At 39.5% G+C, this 13088-nt stretch overlaps 1 protein-coding gene across 1 annotated transcript; it reads left to right on the top strand.

Annotated features, from left to right (window-relative positions):
- Positions 1-11415: 11415 nt before the first annotated feature.
- Positions 11416-12618, top strand: LOC130994241 (uncharacterized mitochondrial protein AtMg00810-like). The gene is made up of 3 exons (XM_057919280.1): positions 11416-11508; positions 11667-11833; positions 11910-12618. Exons 1-3 carry the CDS (start codon positions 11416-11418, stop codon positions 12616-12618), a joined length of 969 nt encoding a protein of 322 aa, XP_057775263.1.
- Positions 12619-13088: the final 470 nt, after the last annotated feature.

Raw genomic sequence — 13088 nt, 5'->3', positions numbered from 1 at the left:
CAAAAAGGTCTGGAATTTGGTGGGTACTTAGCTAAGACACTCAGGTCTCAACTATAAAAATTTGGGTTCCATAATGCTAAGGAAAGCTACTAGAAAAGGTGACTCTATTGGCTACTAACCGAACAATTCGGCAGAACGTAGCAGTTTTAGTCTTACATTTTATAAAAATAGAAAACGAAGTCTAAATGACTTGAAATTTTACCAGTATGCTCAAGACTCTCACATATACTTACCATAAAATTTTCAGGGTGTTTGGGTATCAAAAACCCCTCGAAAACAGTAGGTCAGTGCGTCGTGAAAAATGACTCCGAAACATACACACAAGCAAACATGCTCAACTCAACATTTAAACCAAGCAAACTCATCAAAGCTCATTTTAAGCACTTATAGCACTTAAAAACATTCAAACTCAACAAAATACTCATAATACTCAATCTCGACTCTTTTCTTTTATCATCAACTCAAATCTCATAGAAAACACTTCAACGAACGTATCAAACAAATTCTCTTTTCAATTTCATGCTCGAAATTACTCAAATACTCAAATATGATCATTTACATCATATAACTCATTATTCACATATTCATTCTCTTTTTATCATGTAAACTATATTTTAATGAAAATCCATGTATCAACATAAAACTCTTAACAAAACATGGATAAAGTTCACATAATGATCATAGAGCAATTAGACCTCATTTTATCAAGCATCAACTCACATCATACAAGAACTCAAAACTCATACAAACTAAACTAAGCCAAAATTTTATTTAGCCTACAATAGACTTAACCAAATATACAAAGACACTACTATCATGCTTAAAAACATATATCTTAAGCAAAATCACTTAAATAACACATAGACCAAAAAGTCCTAATTTTTACTAAACTAAACTCTTTGAAAATTTAAAAACACATATGAATCTTTAATCTATTCATATATCTTTTATTTTTAACCAATTAATCTTACATATAAACCATCAATTTACATATAAGGGCATATATACACATATCCCTAATTTTTGTAAACTAACTCACATCAAAATCATCAATTGACATCATATACTCAAATTACTCCATCAATCATCATCATATACATCTCATGGACTCATTTACATCATCAATTCATCATTTAACTCTTTGACTCAAAAGTTCCCATTTTTGGGTAAACTAACTTCCATCAAAGTTTCACATCTCAAGGCACATATTTCACAACATACCTCAATCATCAATACTCATCACATAACTCTCATTTTTCACCCCAAATCAAGAAAAGAAAAAGAAAATTTTTTGAAGGGGTGAAGACCCATTTTTTCAAAAATTAAGGAAATAGGGAGGGGGTGATTTTCTTGCTTCATCTTTCAAGAATACACACATACAACATCCTTCAACCAAGAATTATAGAAAAACATGGCCTCTTACCCAAATTCTTACCAAAATTCACACCTTCTCACTCTAACTTTGGAGCTCTTCTTCAAGGATTCTCTTGATTAAAAGTGGCTAGAATGTGTTTATGGAAGATATTAGAGTGGTTTAAGGTGTTTGGTAATATGTTTTTGGAAGCTTCGAAGGTTTTCATCAATGGAGGAAAATGGTGGAAATGAGAGATGAAGGAGATGAGTGTGTGTTGGGCGAAAATGTGTGTGAGGGAGAGAGGTGATGTTGTCGAAAATTTCAAGTGAGGGAGAGAGAAATTAGCTTTGCAAGATTTGAATTGATATTGTGTATCTTTAAAGAGATTTGAGATCTTAGGGAATATTTGGCAATTAATGGATGATCTCTCTCTCACTCTAATCTCTACACTTCTCTCTCTCTAATCTCTACACTCTCAATCCCTACTCTCTCAATAATACACTCTCAATCTCTACTCTCTCAATCTCTACACTTAGTAATTTGAGGCATATAACATATGGTAGAGAAATTAAAATAAAGTGTGAAAAGGGTGATTAAATAAAAATCACAATAACTATGGAAACGTCACTCATTAATAAATACCATAGTATAATTATTCATGTGACCAAAATAATAATTATAGCACTAATATTAGTGCACTCACTCAATTATAATATTCCTCTTCGTAGGAAGAATAATTTAAAAAAAATATTATGCTTGGAAAAATTTTCATAAACCGGCATCATTCGATTTCTCGATAAATATAAACCATACTTGCTTTGGAAACTTAATCAAAATTCCAAATGCTAAAGTCTCAAATAAAAATCATAATAACTTGGTCACAGTGACACACATCACGAAAATCACATAATCAATCAGTCACGTCGATTCACATAACGTCACATCAAAGCAGTCGGCAATGACAAACAAACTAGACGTCTCTCGGACCGACTCTTTTTCATCAAGGTTCTCACTCTTTCTTCCTCGACTCTATGTCAACTCATTATTCCTATTTTCTTAATAGGTCAGTCAATCTCTGATAACTCGGTATCTGGTAAATCTATTCCCAGTAGTCGGAAATAAAATAAAATCTCAACTCAATTCAATCAGCATCTCTATCTCAACTCATTTTCTCGAATCTCATCACTCTAACTCTATCATCAATTCAGTCACTCGTATCTCTATTTAAAAGACAAATTATCTTATCTGGTAAAAAAAAAGTAGTCTCGCATCTCGACATCTCAGTTCTCTCAATAGTGTTAAGACACTATCTCATAACATAAGGAAAAGTACGGGGTGTTACACCACCTCTCCACCTCCGGCGAGGTCGGTTCCCGTCTCCGGCGCAGGTCGGAACCCCCAGGACAGATCGTCCTTCTCTCTCTCATAGAAATCCAAAGATTCCGGCAAAGGGACGATGATTGGTTCTACCCCAAGTTCGCTCATAAATCCCGATTTCGCTCTTCCCTGTGAAGATTCTCACCCAAATCTGCAAAACCCAGAAGTCCGCCGCCGTGGCTCTAAGATTCGACGAAATTACACCGCGCCTAGAAGAGCGAATAGGGGACCGTTGGGGTTTGGGTTATTTATTTCCAGATTTCGGCGAAAGGAGGGATCAATCCCAGAATCTAAGCTCCTACCATTTCTATCCCATGATCTCCATCCTCTTAAATCGACTTCAGCGCAATCCCAATCTCCTGCTTCAGCCGCCGAACGATAGCACAGGCCACCGATTTCACCGATGCTGCCAGCTGATCACTTGACTCAAGGAGCAGCGATAGCTCGCAGATCATGGGCAAAAGGGGAAAATCCCCCAATTTCTCTTAAATCCACCTATATTTTTCAATAATTTCGAATAAATTATAACCAGTCCTGATGGTTGTTTGTATTTTTCTTACTTTGGTTGTATCTCCAACTGAATTTCAGGGATCCATTTTTGCTCGAATTTAGGCTTCGGGTCTACTTGAACATTGTGGGGTAATTTGCGGGAGCTGAGTGGACCATTCAGTGCCGTGGTTGACGGATGCTGCTGAAGCTGTTGGTAGCCGACAAACTTAAGTTGCTTAGCTGCTATTTTAAATTCGGGGTGGCGCAGCTCTTTCATTTCACCGGAGAAACGACGCACCATCATCGCAGCATATACATAGAAGTGGATCAAAAGTTCTTATATTAGGGGATTCAGCCCATCGAACTCTGATTCTCAAGCTGTCTCAAAGAACAGCCCGAGTAGCCACAGGGCAATCCAATTTGATGGGTATGAGGCATCAACCAAAATCCTATCATCTCTGCCCCCTCAAAAGGACAGTTGCGCTTCCATGCTTTTTGTGGATTCAAGGACATGGCTGAAACCCTTGGGGCTGCTCTAACCGGGCTGTATGACGGGTGCTCTACCGGGTGCTCTGACGGGTATCTCTCTGCTCTGACGGGTGCTCTGACGGGTATTTCTCTGCTCTGACGGGTGCTCTGCCGGGTGCTCTGACGGGTATTTCTCTACTCTGACGGGTGCTCTGCCGGGGGCTCTGATGGGTGCTCTGTCGGGTATTTCTCTGCTCTGACGGGTGCTCTGCCGGGTGCTCTGACGGGTATTTCTCTGCTCTTACGGGTGCTCTGACGGGTATTTCTCTGCTTTGACGAGTGCTCTGACGGGTGCTCTACCGGGTGCTCTGACGGGTATTTCTCTGCTCTGACGGGTGCTCTGCCGGGTGCTCTGCCGGGCGCTATGATGCGTATTTCTCTGCTTTGACCGGGATGCTCTGGGCGAATATTTTCAGCTCTGCATAAGACATTTAATACAATTCTTTGTAGTTATGCTAACTTTGCGTATTAATAGATTCATGGATATTTACAAGTTTACAACCCTATCTCAAAGGGCTCTCACCGTGTTTTTACTAATATTCGTGTTTAAGAATTCTTGTAGTACAGGAAACACAGATTTTGGGAAAGACTTGTACAAATATGATAAACATCATAACATAGAAAGGTAACCTACTAATTAGTGATAATTCAGGTACTTCGCAGAACTATACTTTATCATTACATGATCAAAGTTGATGTACAGCCATGTCTCAGGGGGCTCTCATATTTGTACTAATATCTGTGCCTAAGAGATCTTGTAGCACAGGGCAATTAAATTTGGGAAAGCTTTGAACAAAATATGGGAACCGCCATAACATGAAAACGGTAAACCACTTGTAAGTGGTAATTCAGGTACTTCGCTGAACTTTATCTCGTGAAAGGATGAGAGCATGACGGGGGAGTATTATGCTTTATCACTAGGCAAAATTATGATCTTAGGGTATTTTATGGGAACATGTAAGCATGATAGGGATCTGAAAAATATTCTACTTCTTTAATTGGGCAAAATCATGACTTATATGATCTTTGATGTGATTTATGTAATCACAACATCATCTTGGAAGCTGCACAACTTCTGCATATATGCTTAAACTTGAAATATGGCATTATTAATAAACGAAGCTGCACACCTTCTGCATATGTTCTAGGGCTTGAAATGCAACTTGAATTATGTTACTTGGGAACTGTAGTTATGCTAACTCTCTCACAATCATCACAAGCATGAGCACCAAACACACACACTTGACATGTTTTTGCGAGGCAGGCATATGTCACCAGAGGGGGGAGTAGGGTGTACACCCACAACCAGCATTCACTCGGGAGGGAGCAAATGAGTGTTAATCGCTGTTTAGCGAGTTGTTCCAATAATCGTAAGCCGCAAAAGTCGGATGCATCCCCCGAATCATCCAAACTCCGCGCAGAGGGTTACTGTTCAATCGTAAGCCGTGAAAGTCGGATGCATCCCCCGGATCATCCAAACTCCGTGCAGAGGGTTACTGTTCAATCGTAAGCCGCAAAAGTTGGTTGCACTCCCCGGGTCTTCCATGCTCCGCGCAGAGTGTTCCAGCCGACAAGGAGGGAAGCAGCAAAGGAATGCACACAAAAGAGGGAAGCAACAAAGGAATGCATACAAAGTAGGGAAGCAGCAGAGCAATGCTCTGCCACCGTCCGTGACCCCAATGCTCTGCCGCCGTCCGTGATTTCAATGCTCTGGCATGGCTTCAATGCTCTGCATGATTTCAATGCTCTGCCGTGGCTCCAATGCTCTGCCGTGGCTTCAATGCTCTGCCATGATTTCAATGCTCTACCGTGGCTCCAATGCTCTGCCATGACTTCAATGCTCTGCCGTGATTTCAATGCTCTGCCATGATTCCAATGCTCTGCCATGATTCCAATGCTCTGCCATGTTTTCAATGCTCTGCCATGTTTTCAATGCTCTGGCATGATTTCAATGCTCTGCTCTACTCTACGGGATGCTCTGCTCTACTCTACGGGCTACACTATTTTGCGCCTCTGCTTTATGGGTTGCTTTGATCTATTCTAATCGCTGCTCAGCCTTTTGGCGTGCTACTGTCATCCATCGGTCTTCTCATGCGCTGATTTTCTTACGCATGGATTATCTATTGGTCTTCTCACGCGCTGGATTTCTTACGCGCTCAACAACAGGGTATATTGTTCAGACTCGACAAATATTTATGACGGGTTTTCTCACATGATCAGAGTATCATATTTCTCAACTTCGACATGGGTCTTCCTATGTTATTCGGGTATTCTTGCAGCGGTCTTCTGATTCATCCAACACAAAGCATTTATATTGCTTATCTATGCAAAGTATTCAATATGGGGCATTCTCAGCGCTGGTCTTCTTATGCACCCAAAGAAATGGAAATTATTTATCTTTGTCAACATTCAACAAAAAAGAAGGAAATCTAACTTGGAACTACAATTCCAAAGTCAAGGGGAAAATGCTTATCTTTGCTTTCTTAAAGTATTAAAACTCTTATGTTTTCATGATTTGCAGGGATTAAGGAAAACAACACAGCGCTGGCTTTAACAATACTTCGCTGGTTGAACACGAAGAATACACGGTTCAACCAGACTAGGGGGGAGTAGCTGATGAGGACTAAACACAATTTTTGTGTTGCCTACTACTCCACGTTCTTATGGTCCGAACAATGAGTCAACTAATGAGAAAAAGGAATTACATAAAAGGTGGCATAAGACGAATAATGTGGCTATATACTATATTATGGGTATAATGTCACAAACCTTGTAGCTTCAACATCAGGGCATGGATGATGCTATTGGCATCATGCTGAATCTCAAGAAAGTGTTCGGAGAGTCGGTCTGAGCTGCTCATTTAAATTTGATGAGAGTAATCTTGTTGATGAGGACTGAAATATGCACCAGCGCTGTGCTAAACATAACGAGAATATTTCTAGTTATGATTATTATTATTGTTATTGTGGTTATTTATGATATTTGATACATGATTAACCAGTGTAAGGGTATAGGGTATGATGATATTTCTGATATTTGATACAGGATTAACCAGCGCAGTAAAGCCAGCGCAGTAAAGCCTTAGGTTGTTAGTGAGTATACAAGATAATGACAGGCCCGAATGAGCAAGGTCGTAGCTTTCAAAGCTAGACTGGTGGCGAAAAGTTATGCCCAGTGTAAGGGTATAGGGTATGATGATATTTTCGCCAGAGCCATGCACAAAACATTCGGATCATTTTACCCATAGCAGCTCACTTAAACCATCGAGGTCTGGCAAATGGATGTCTTTTTAACTTGGAACAACCTGAAGGTTATGTGAGGGAGGGAGAGAAGCATCTCGTGTCAATCGCTCTCGTGTCATCGGTGATGTGGTTTATCTTGCATTTTATGTAGATAATATCCTCCTAATTGGCGACAATATGGAGCTATTGTCGAGACATAAAGTAATGGTTATCCGAACAGTCTCAGATGAAAGACTAAGGAAGTACAATATACATCTTTGTGAACAAGGTTATAAGGGATCACTAGAAAAGGATGTTGGGCTTATCTCGAGTGTCTTACATTGATACTGTGAATGCTCGTTTTAGTATGAATACCGCCAAGAAAGGATTGCTACCTTTTAGATATGGCGTTCATTTATCTAAAGACTATGTCTTAAGATGCCTAATTAAGGTTGAGAAAATGAAGGCAGTATTCTACGTTTCCGCAGTAGATAGCTTCATGTATGGATTGCTATGTACGAGATCTTATATTTGCTATGCAGTTAGCATGGTTGTAAGATATCAGTATAGTCCTAGTTAAGGATACTGAACTGTAGTAAATTATATTCTCAAGTCCATGACTAGAGAATAAGGATAGTTTACCAGTTAGACAGTTTAGTTCCTTTTTGGATTATACGATTTCGAATTTCCAGGCTGACCGGAACAAAGAATAATTACCTCGAGCTATGTGTTTTCCATGGGAGGTAACACCTTTTGGTTTGACCACTACCTCCAGGATCTAAGGGTGATTCCTAGTTTGCGTCAGAGCATCACCTTCGTGATACCTCAAGTGCAGTTGCAAACTCTAAGGAATCCAAGAACCACAAAGGGTCAAACACATGGAGAGTAAGTACCAAGTTATACGATTATTCATAAATCGAGGTTTTGTGCTCATAGAATGAATTAACATGTATTGGAGAAACTAACTAATCCTTTCACAAAAGGCTTATCGCAAATGGTCATTGAAAGATGTGAATGCGATTGATGCCACCCACTTAGGAAACTTTAAGTATAAGTGTGATAAGTGTTAGGAGTTGAGTAAATAGACACATTGTATACTAAAAGTTTGCTTTAGTATTAGTGGGAGATTGTTGGATTTGTATACTGAAAGCAAGAACGTTTTATGCTTGTATACAATGTTTCCTGTTACCACTATCCAATCTCCTATCTGATTGTGTTCATGATTGCATATGTATGTTCTCTATCTCTATACAAGTAGATTATATGGTGTGTTGTAGATCACAGAAGACCATATAATTGGATTAACCTTAAGAGATATAATATGATCACAGCCGAGATAACTTTAGGACGAGTCATCGGTTTAGGCTGTGGTATAGATGGAAGTAGTTTGTCTTGACTACTTGTCTATACTGGTACGTCATAACGTAGTGATAGGACCACAATGAGATGTATTCTTCTATCTGACTTAAGTGAAGAATCAAGATCTCGGTGACTTAATAAAATCTTAATACTAATAAGATTTCATATATATATGTTAATTCATGTATCACTTTGATTTACTATGAGTGAGAGTTATATAGTAACTTGAGTACTCTGTATCTTGGGTGATAACGGTTAATATATGATATTTGATTATCTGTATTAGTACCCGTATCCGGTGTAGGATAATGACATCCCCTTAAGGAGCTCAATAATGTTTATTGCGCTAAACCCTGCAGGTTGATTAAGTTCAGGCGCAATAATAAGGTTTGAGTGGTACTGCTTAAGGATTATAAAGAGATTAATTAATTTAAGCTGTCAGAGCTCTAATTAATTAATGGATGTCGGATATTTTAAATATGGGGATTTAATAAGTCTAAATACAAGCCCCGACTCAACACCGGCAATAAAGGGGTAAGTCAATATTGGTTCTCAAGTGGAATGAACTAATATTTATAAATTAATTATGGTCTGGGCTGACCATAAATAATTAATTTATTTGAGGCCCATCTTTATTCCTTGTATCTGGTCCCTGGACTGGCCCAAAGTCTCCTAGCCCTAGCAAAGAGAGAACACGCCCCCTACACCTAATCTGCGCCTCCTCCGTATTTTATTTATTATAAAATACAGCTGTCAGCTCTCAGGGAAATGCACTGGTAAAATATTAGGGTTTTGGAGAGCTGTAGGGCGCAGAAAACGTGAGGAGCATTATTTCTCTCTTGGGACTTTCATAGTTCGTTGTCCATCCAACGGTGAAAGCTGAGCGGGATACAGTTCAGAAGATCTGAGCTGGAGTAAGATTTTCGCAGGAAATCAAGTTCTGCCAGTTTCGGGAGAATGGCCAAAACTTCCTCCACAGAACTCCGATTCAGACAGAACAGGTAGCCACGGAAATCTCTCTCGAAGACGAAGAAGTCGCATTTCTGGGCAGAATACGATTTGAGGACGTTTGAGGCTTCAAACGAAGGCTTGAAGCTGACTGGTCTGTTCAGCTGCGAGTTTGACGAATTCTTCTGAATTCTTCAGGTATTTCGGAACTCCAACGTGTAGCACTTAAATTCATAGGAGCATGTTAGGATTAATCGTTGTATGATAAATTAATAATAATCCAAGAAATGATCATCGGGCAAACGGAGCATTAATTCAGTTTAATATTCCTTCATAAAGAACAACCAAAAGAAGGTAGTGCTGAGAGAAATCAGGCAAGAAAGTCTTTACGTCATCTCATGGGAGAAGAGCCCACCTAAAACATGCCTCGTCAGCAAGAGCAACACAAAACTCAACTGGCTAAGGCATAGAAGACTCAACTACCTCAACTTCAAAACGATCAACAAACTTGCAAAGCATCAACTGGTAGAAGACTTACCTTCTATTGTGTTCCAGACGATGCAAGAATGTGAAGCATGCCAAAGGGGAAAGCAGACCAGAGCTTCATTCAAGTAAAAAATAGGCCATTCCTCTGAAAGAATTCTTCAACTGCTTCACATGGATCTCTTTGGACCAGTATCTCCCAGGAGTTACAGTGGTAGAAAATACACCCTTGTAGTTGTAGATGATTATTCACGATATACCTAGGTTGTTTTTCTATACAAGAAAAGTGAGACACTGAAAGAACTGCCAAGACTGATGAAATGATTAAGTGTTGAGAAGGACAAGAACATCTCAGTATCAGATCAGACAGAGGAACTAAAATCCTTAGCTCAGTTATTCGAGGTTACTGCGAAGAAAGATGAATCAGCCATCAGACCTCTGCAGCAAGAACTCCACAGCAAAATGGAGTAGCTGAAAGAAGGAATATGTCTTTGAAGGAAGCAGCAAGGACGATGTTAGCTGAATCAAAACTCCCACTGAAGTTTTGGGCTGAAGCCATCAACAATGCTTGCTACACTCAGAACCGCTCCTTCCCCACTCAAAGACATGGAAAGACTCAATACGAGCTATGGAAGAACATGAAGCCTACAATTTATTACTTTCACGCTTTCAGTTCTAGTTGTTTTATCCATAATAATGATAAAACAAGGTTGAACCCCTTTGATAGCAAAGCTGATCCAGGAATCTTTCTTGGATATACTAGTACTGAAGATTCCAGCAAAGCCTATCGAGTGTTTAACTCTCAACCGTTAAGCGTGGAAGAAACACCTCATGTTATTTTTGACGAGTCCTTCGATGAGTTTAGAAAATGAGAAACTGATGAAAATGTTAAGGATAAAAGGGGCTTCTAGCAATGAACCAACCAAAGTGTTGGTATGGGGACCAGGAAAAGATGAAGATACTGAAGAGCTTCAGTATCAGAAGATCAGTCCAACTGAAGCTACAACAGAAGACATTAGTCCAAGGGGAACTCCTCCCACTGCAGAACGCGTGGAACCAAACACACCTGCTCGAAGAGGAACTGAAGCAATAACTGAGCTTGAGCCTGAGTCAACCAAAAGACAGCAAACCATTCTGACTGAAGAACCTCCACCTTCACCAAAAGAAGTCAAGAAATAAAGAAGATGGTTCGAGCTTCATTCAAAAGACAACATTATCGAGGAAGCATCAGAAGGTGTTAAGACTCGAAAATCAATGTGCAACCTCATCTTCGACATCAACCAAAACTGCATCAACAAAGATGAAAATTTTAGTTGCTTTCTATCTGATACAGAACCCAAAGATGTTGAGGAAGCACTGAAATCCACCTAATGGATAATTGCTATGCAAGAAGAGCTTAATGAATTCAACAGGAATTTAGTTTGGGAGCTTGTGGATTGACCCGATAATGCAAAAGTTATTGGATTGAAATGGATTTTCAAGAATAAGAAGGATGAGAATGGAAATGTTGTCAGAAACAAAGCAAGGCTCGTAGCCAAAGGGTATAGTCAAGAAGAAGTAATTGACTACGACGAAACCTTTGTCCCAGTTGTTCGACTGGAAGCAGTCAGGCTCTTTCTAGCCTATGCAGCGTACATGAAATTTAAAGTACACCAGATGGACGTAAAGTGTGCATTTTTCAATGGAGTGCTCACCGATGAAGTTTATGTGGAGCAACCTCCAGGATTGGAAGCTGGTGGACCAGATAAGGTGTGCAAACTTAAGAAGGCGCTCTGTGGACTCAAGCAAGTCTAAGAGCATGATATGATACTCTCTCAGAGTATTTGATCGAACAAGGATTCAAGAAGGGATCAGTAAACAGAACCTTGTTCACATTGAAAGAATGAGAAGAACTCCTGCTTGTACAGATATATGTTGGTGATATCATCTTCGGATCAAAATCTGGACGAATGTGCAAGAAGTTTGCTGATATTATGACAAAGAAATTCCATATGTCAATGATGGGAGAAATGAATTTCTTTATGGGATCACAAGTAAAGCAAACCAAGGAATGCATACTGATCAATCAGTCAAAGTATGCTAAGGAATTGATCAACAAGTTCGGTGTTCAACACATGAAGACTGTGTAGTTTCCCATGAACACCAACTAGGAAACTTGATACTGAAAAGGTTGGAAAATTAGTTTCCTCAACAAAGTACGGAGAGATTATTGGATCACTACTGTATCTAACTGCAAGTAGACCAGACATAGCCTTTGCAGTTGGAGTTTGTGCAAGATATCAGTCAGATCCTAAAGAAGCACACACGGACGCAGCAAAGTGCATTCTCAGATATATCAAACGCACACCCAATCTAGGCCTTTGGTATCCAGCCGACGACGACTTCAAGTTGACAGGGTACACTGATTCAGATTTTGCTGGATGCGGCATCGACAGGAAATCAACTTTCGAAACTTGTCAATTCCTTGGAAGTAAGCTTATCTTGTGGTTTTCAAAAAAGCAGACATCAGTTGCCACATCCACAACTGAAGCTGAATACATAGCCGCCGGAAGTTGCTACTCACAAATTCTTAGGTTAGTTCAACAATTGAAGGACTATGGGATCGAAGAAAGTAAAGTTCCTATATTCTGTGACACCTCCAGCGCCATTGCAATCTCACAAAACCCTGTCCATCACACCAAAATCAAGCACGTCCCTATACGACATCACTTCATCCGTGATCATGTTGAAAACAAAGATGTGTCAGTTGAGAAGATTCACACAAGCATTCAACTAACATATCTGCTGACAAATGCACTCCCTAAAGAAAGGTTTAACGACCTCTGTGGAAGAATTGGATTAATCAATCTAGAAGAATGAGAAGCAAGTCACCAATTAAGGAGGAACTTAAGTCTTTAGTTAGCATTCCATGAGGTATCGACCGAGTACGATGATCAGTCGACCAGTAAGTGCTTATGTGTAAACTAAATCATTTAACTGAAATATCCTTGCATCTTTCTTTCTTTCTTAAGGATCCCACCTTTTTCAGAAAAAATCATATTTTGGTACACGTGTTGCAACTGCACTCAAAACTGATTTTTAAAACTATTATGAACCAACTAAGGCACAACTTTTCATGCTTATCTTCTCCTGTTCATCTACTCCTCATAAGTTGAAAAACACATTTTTCCTTAGTCTTTTCCTGTCACATCTGAGTTCTCTATCTTGTCTATCCTGCCCTAACAATCCAACTCCACAGTTCAATCTATGAGAAGAACTCTCAATTTTTCAGGAAAACTTGCAATACAATTTCAAATATGGGAAAGACCTCTCAATCTGTAAGCAAGAAG

Source organism: Salvia miltiorrhiza, chromosome 7, assembly GCF_028751815.1.
Source record: "Salvia miltiorrhiza cultivar Shanhuang (shh) chromosome 7, IMPLAD_Smil_shh, whole genome shotgun sequence".
Classification (NCBI taxonomy): domain Eukaryota; kingdom Viridiplantae; phylum Streptophyta; class Magnoliopsida; order Lamiales; family Lamiaceae; genus Salvia; species Salvia miltiorrhiza.
Note: the sequence above shows the minus strand (reverse complement) of the source record. Positions and strands in the feature narration are given on the sequence as shown.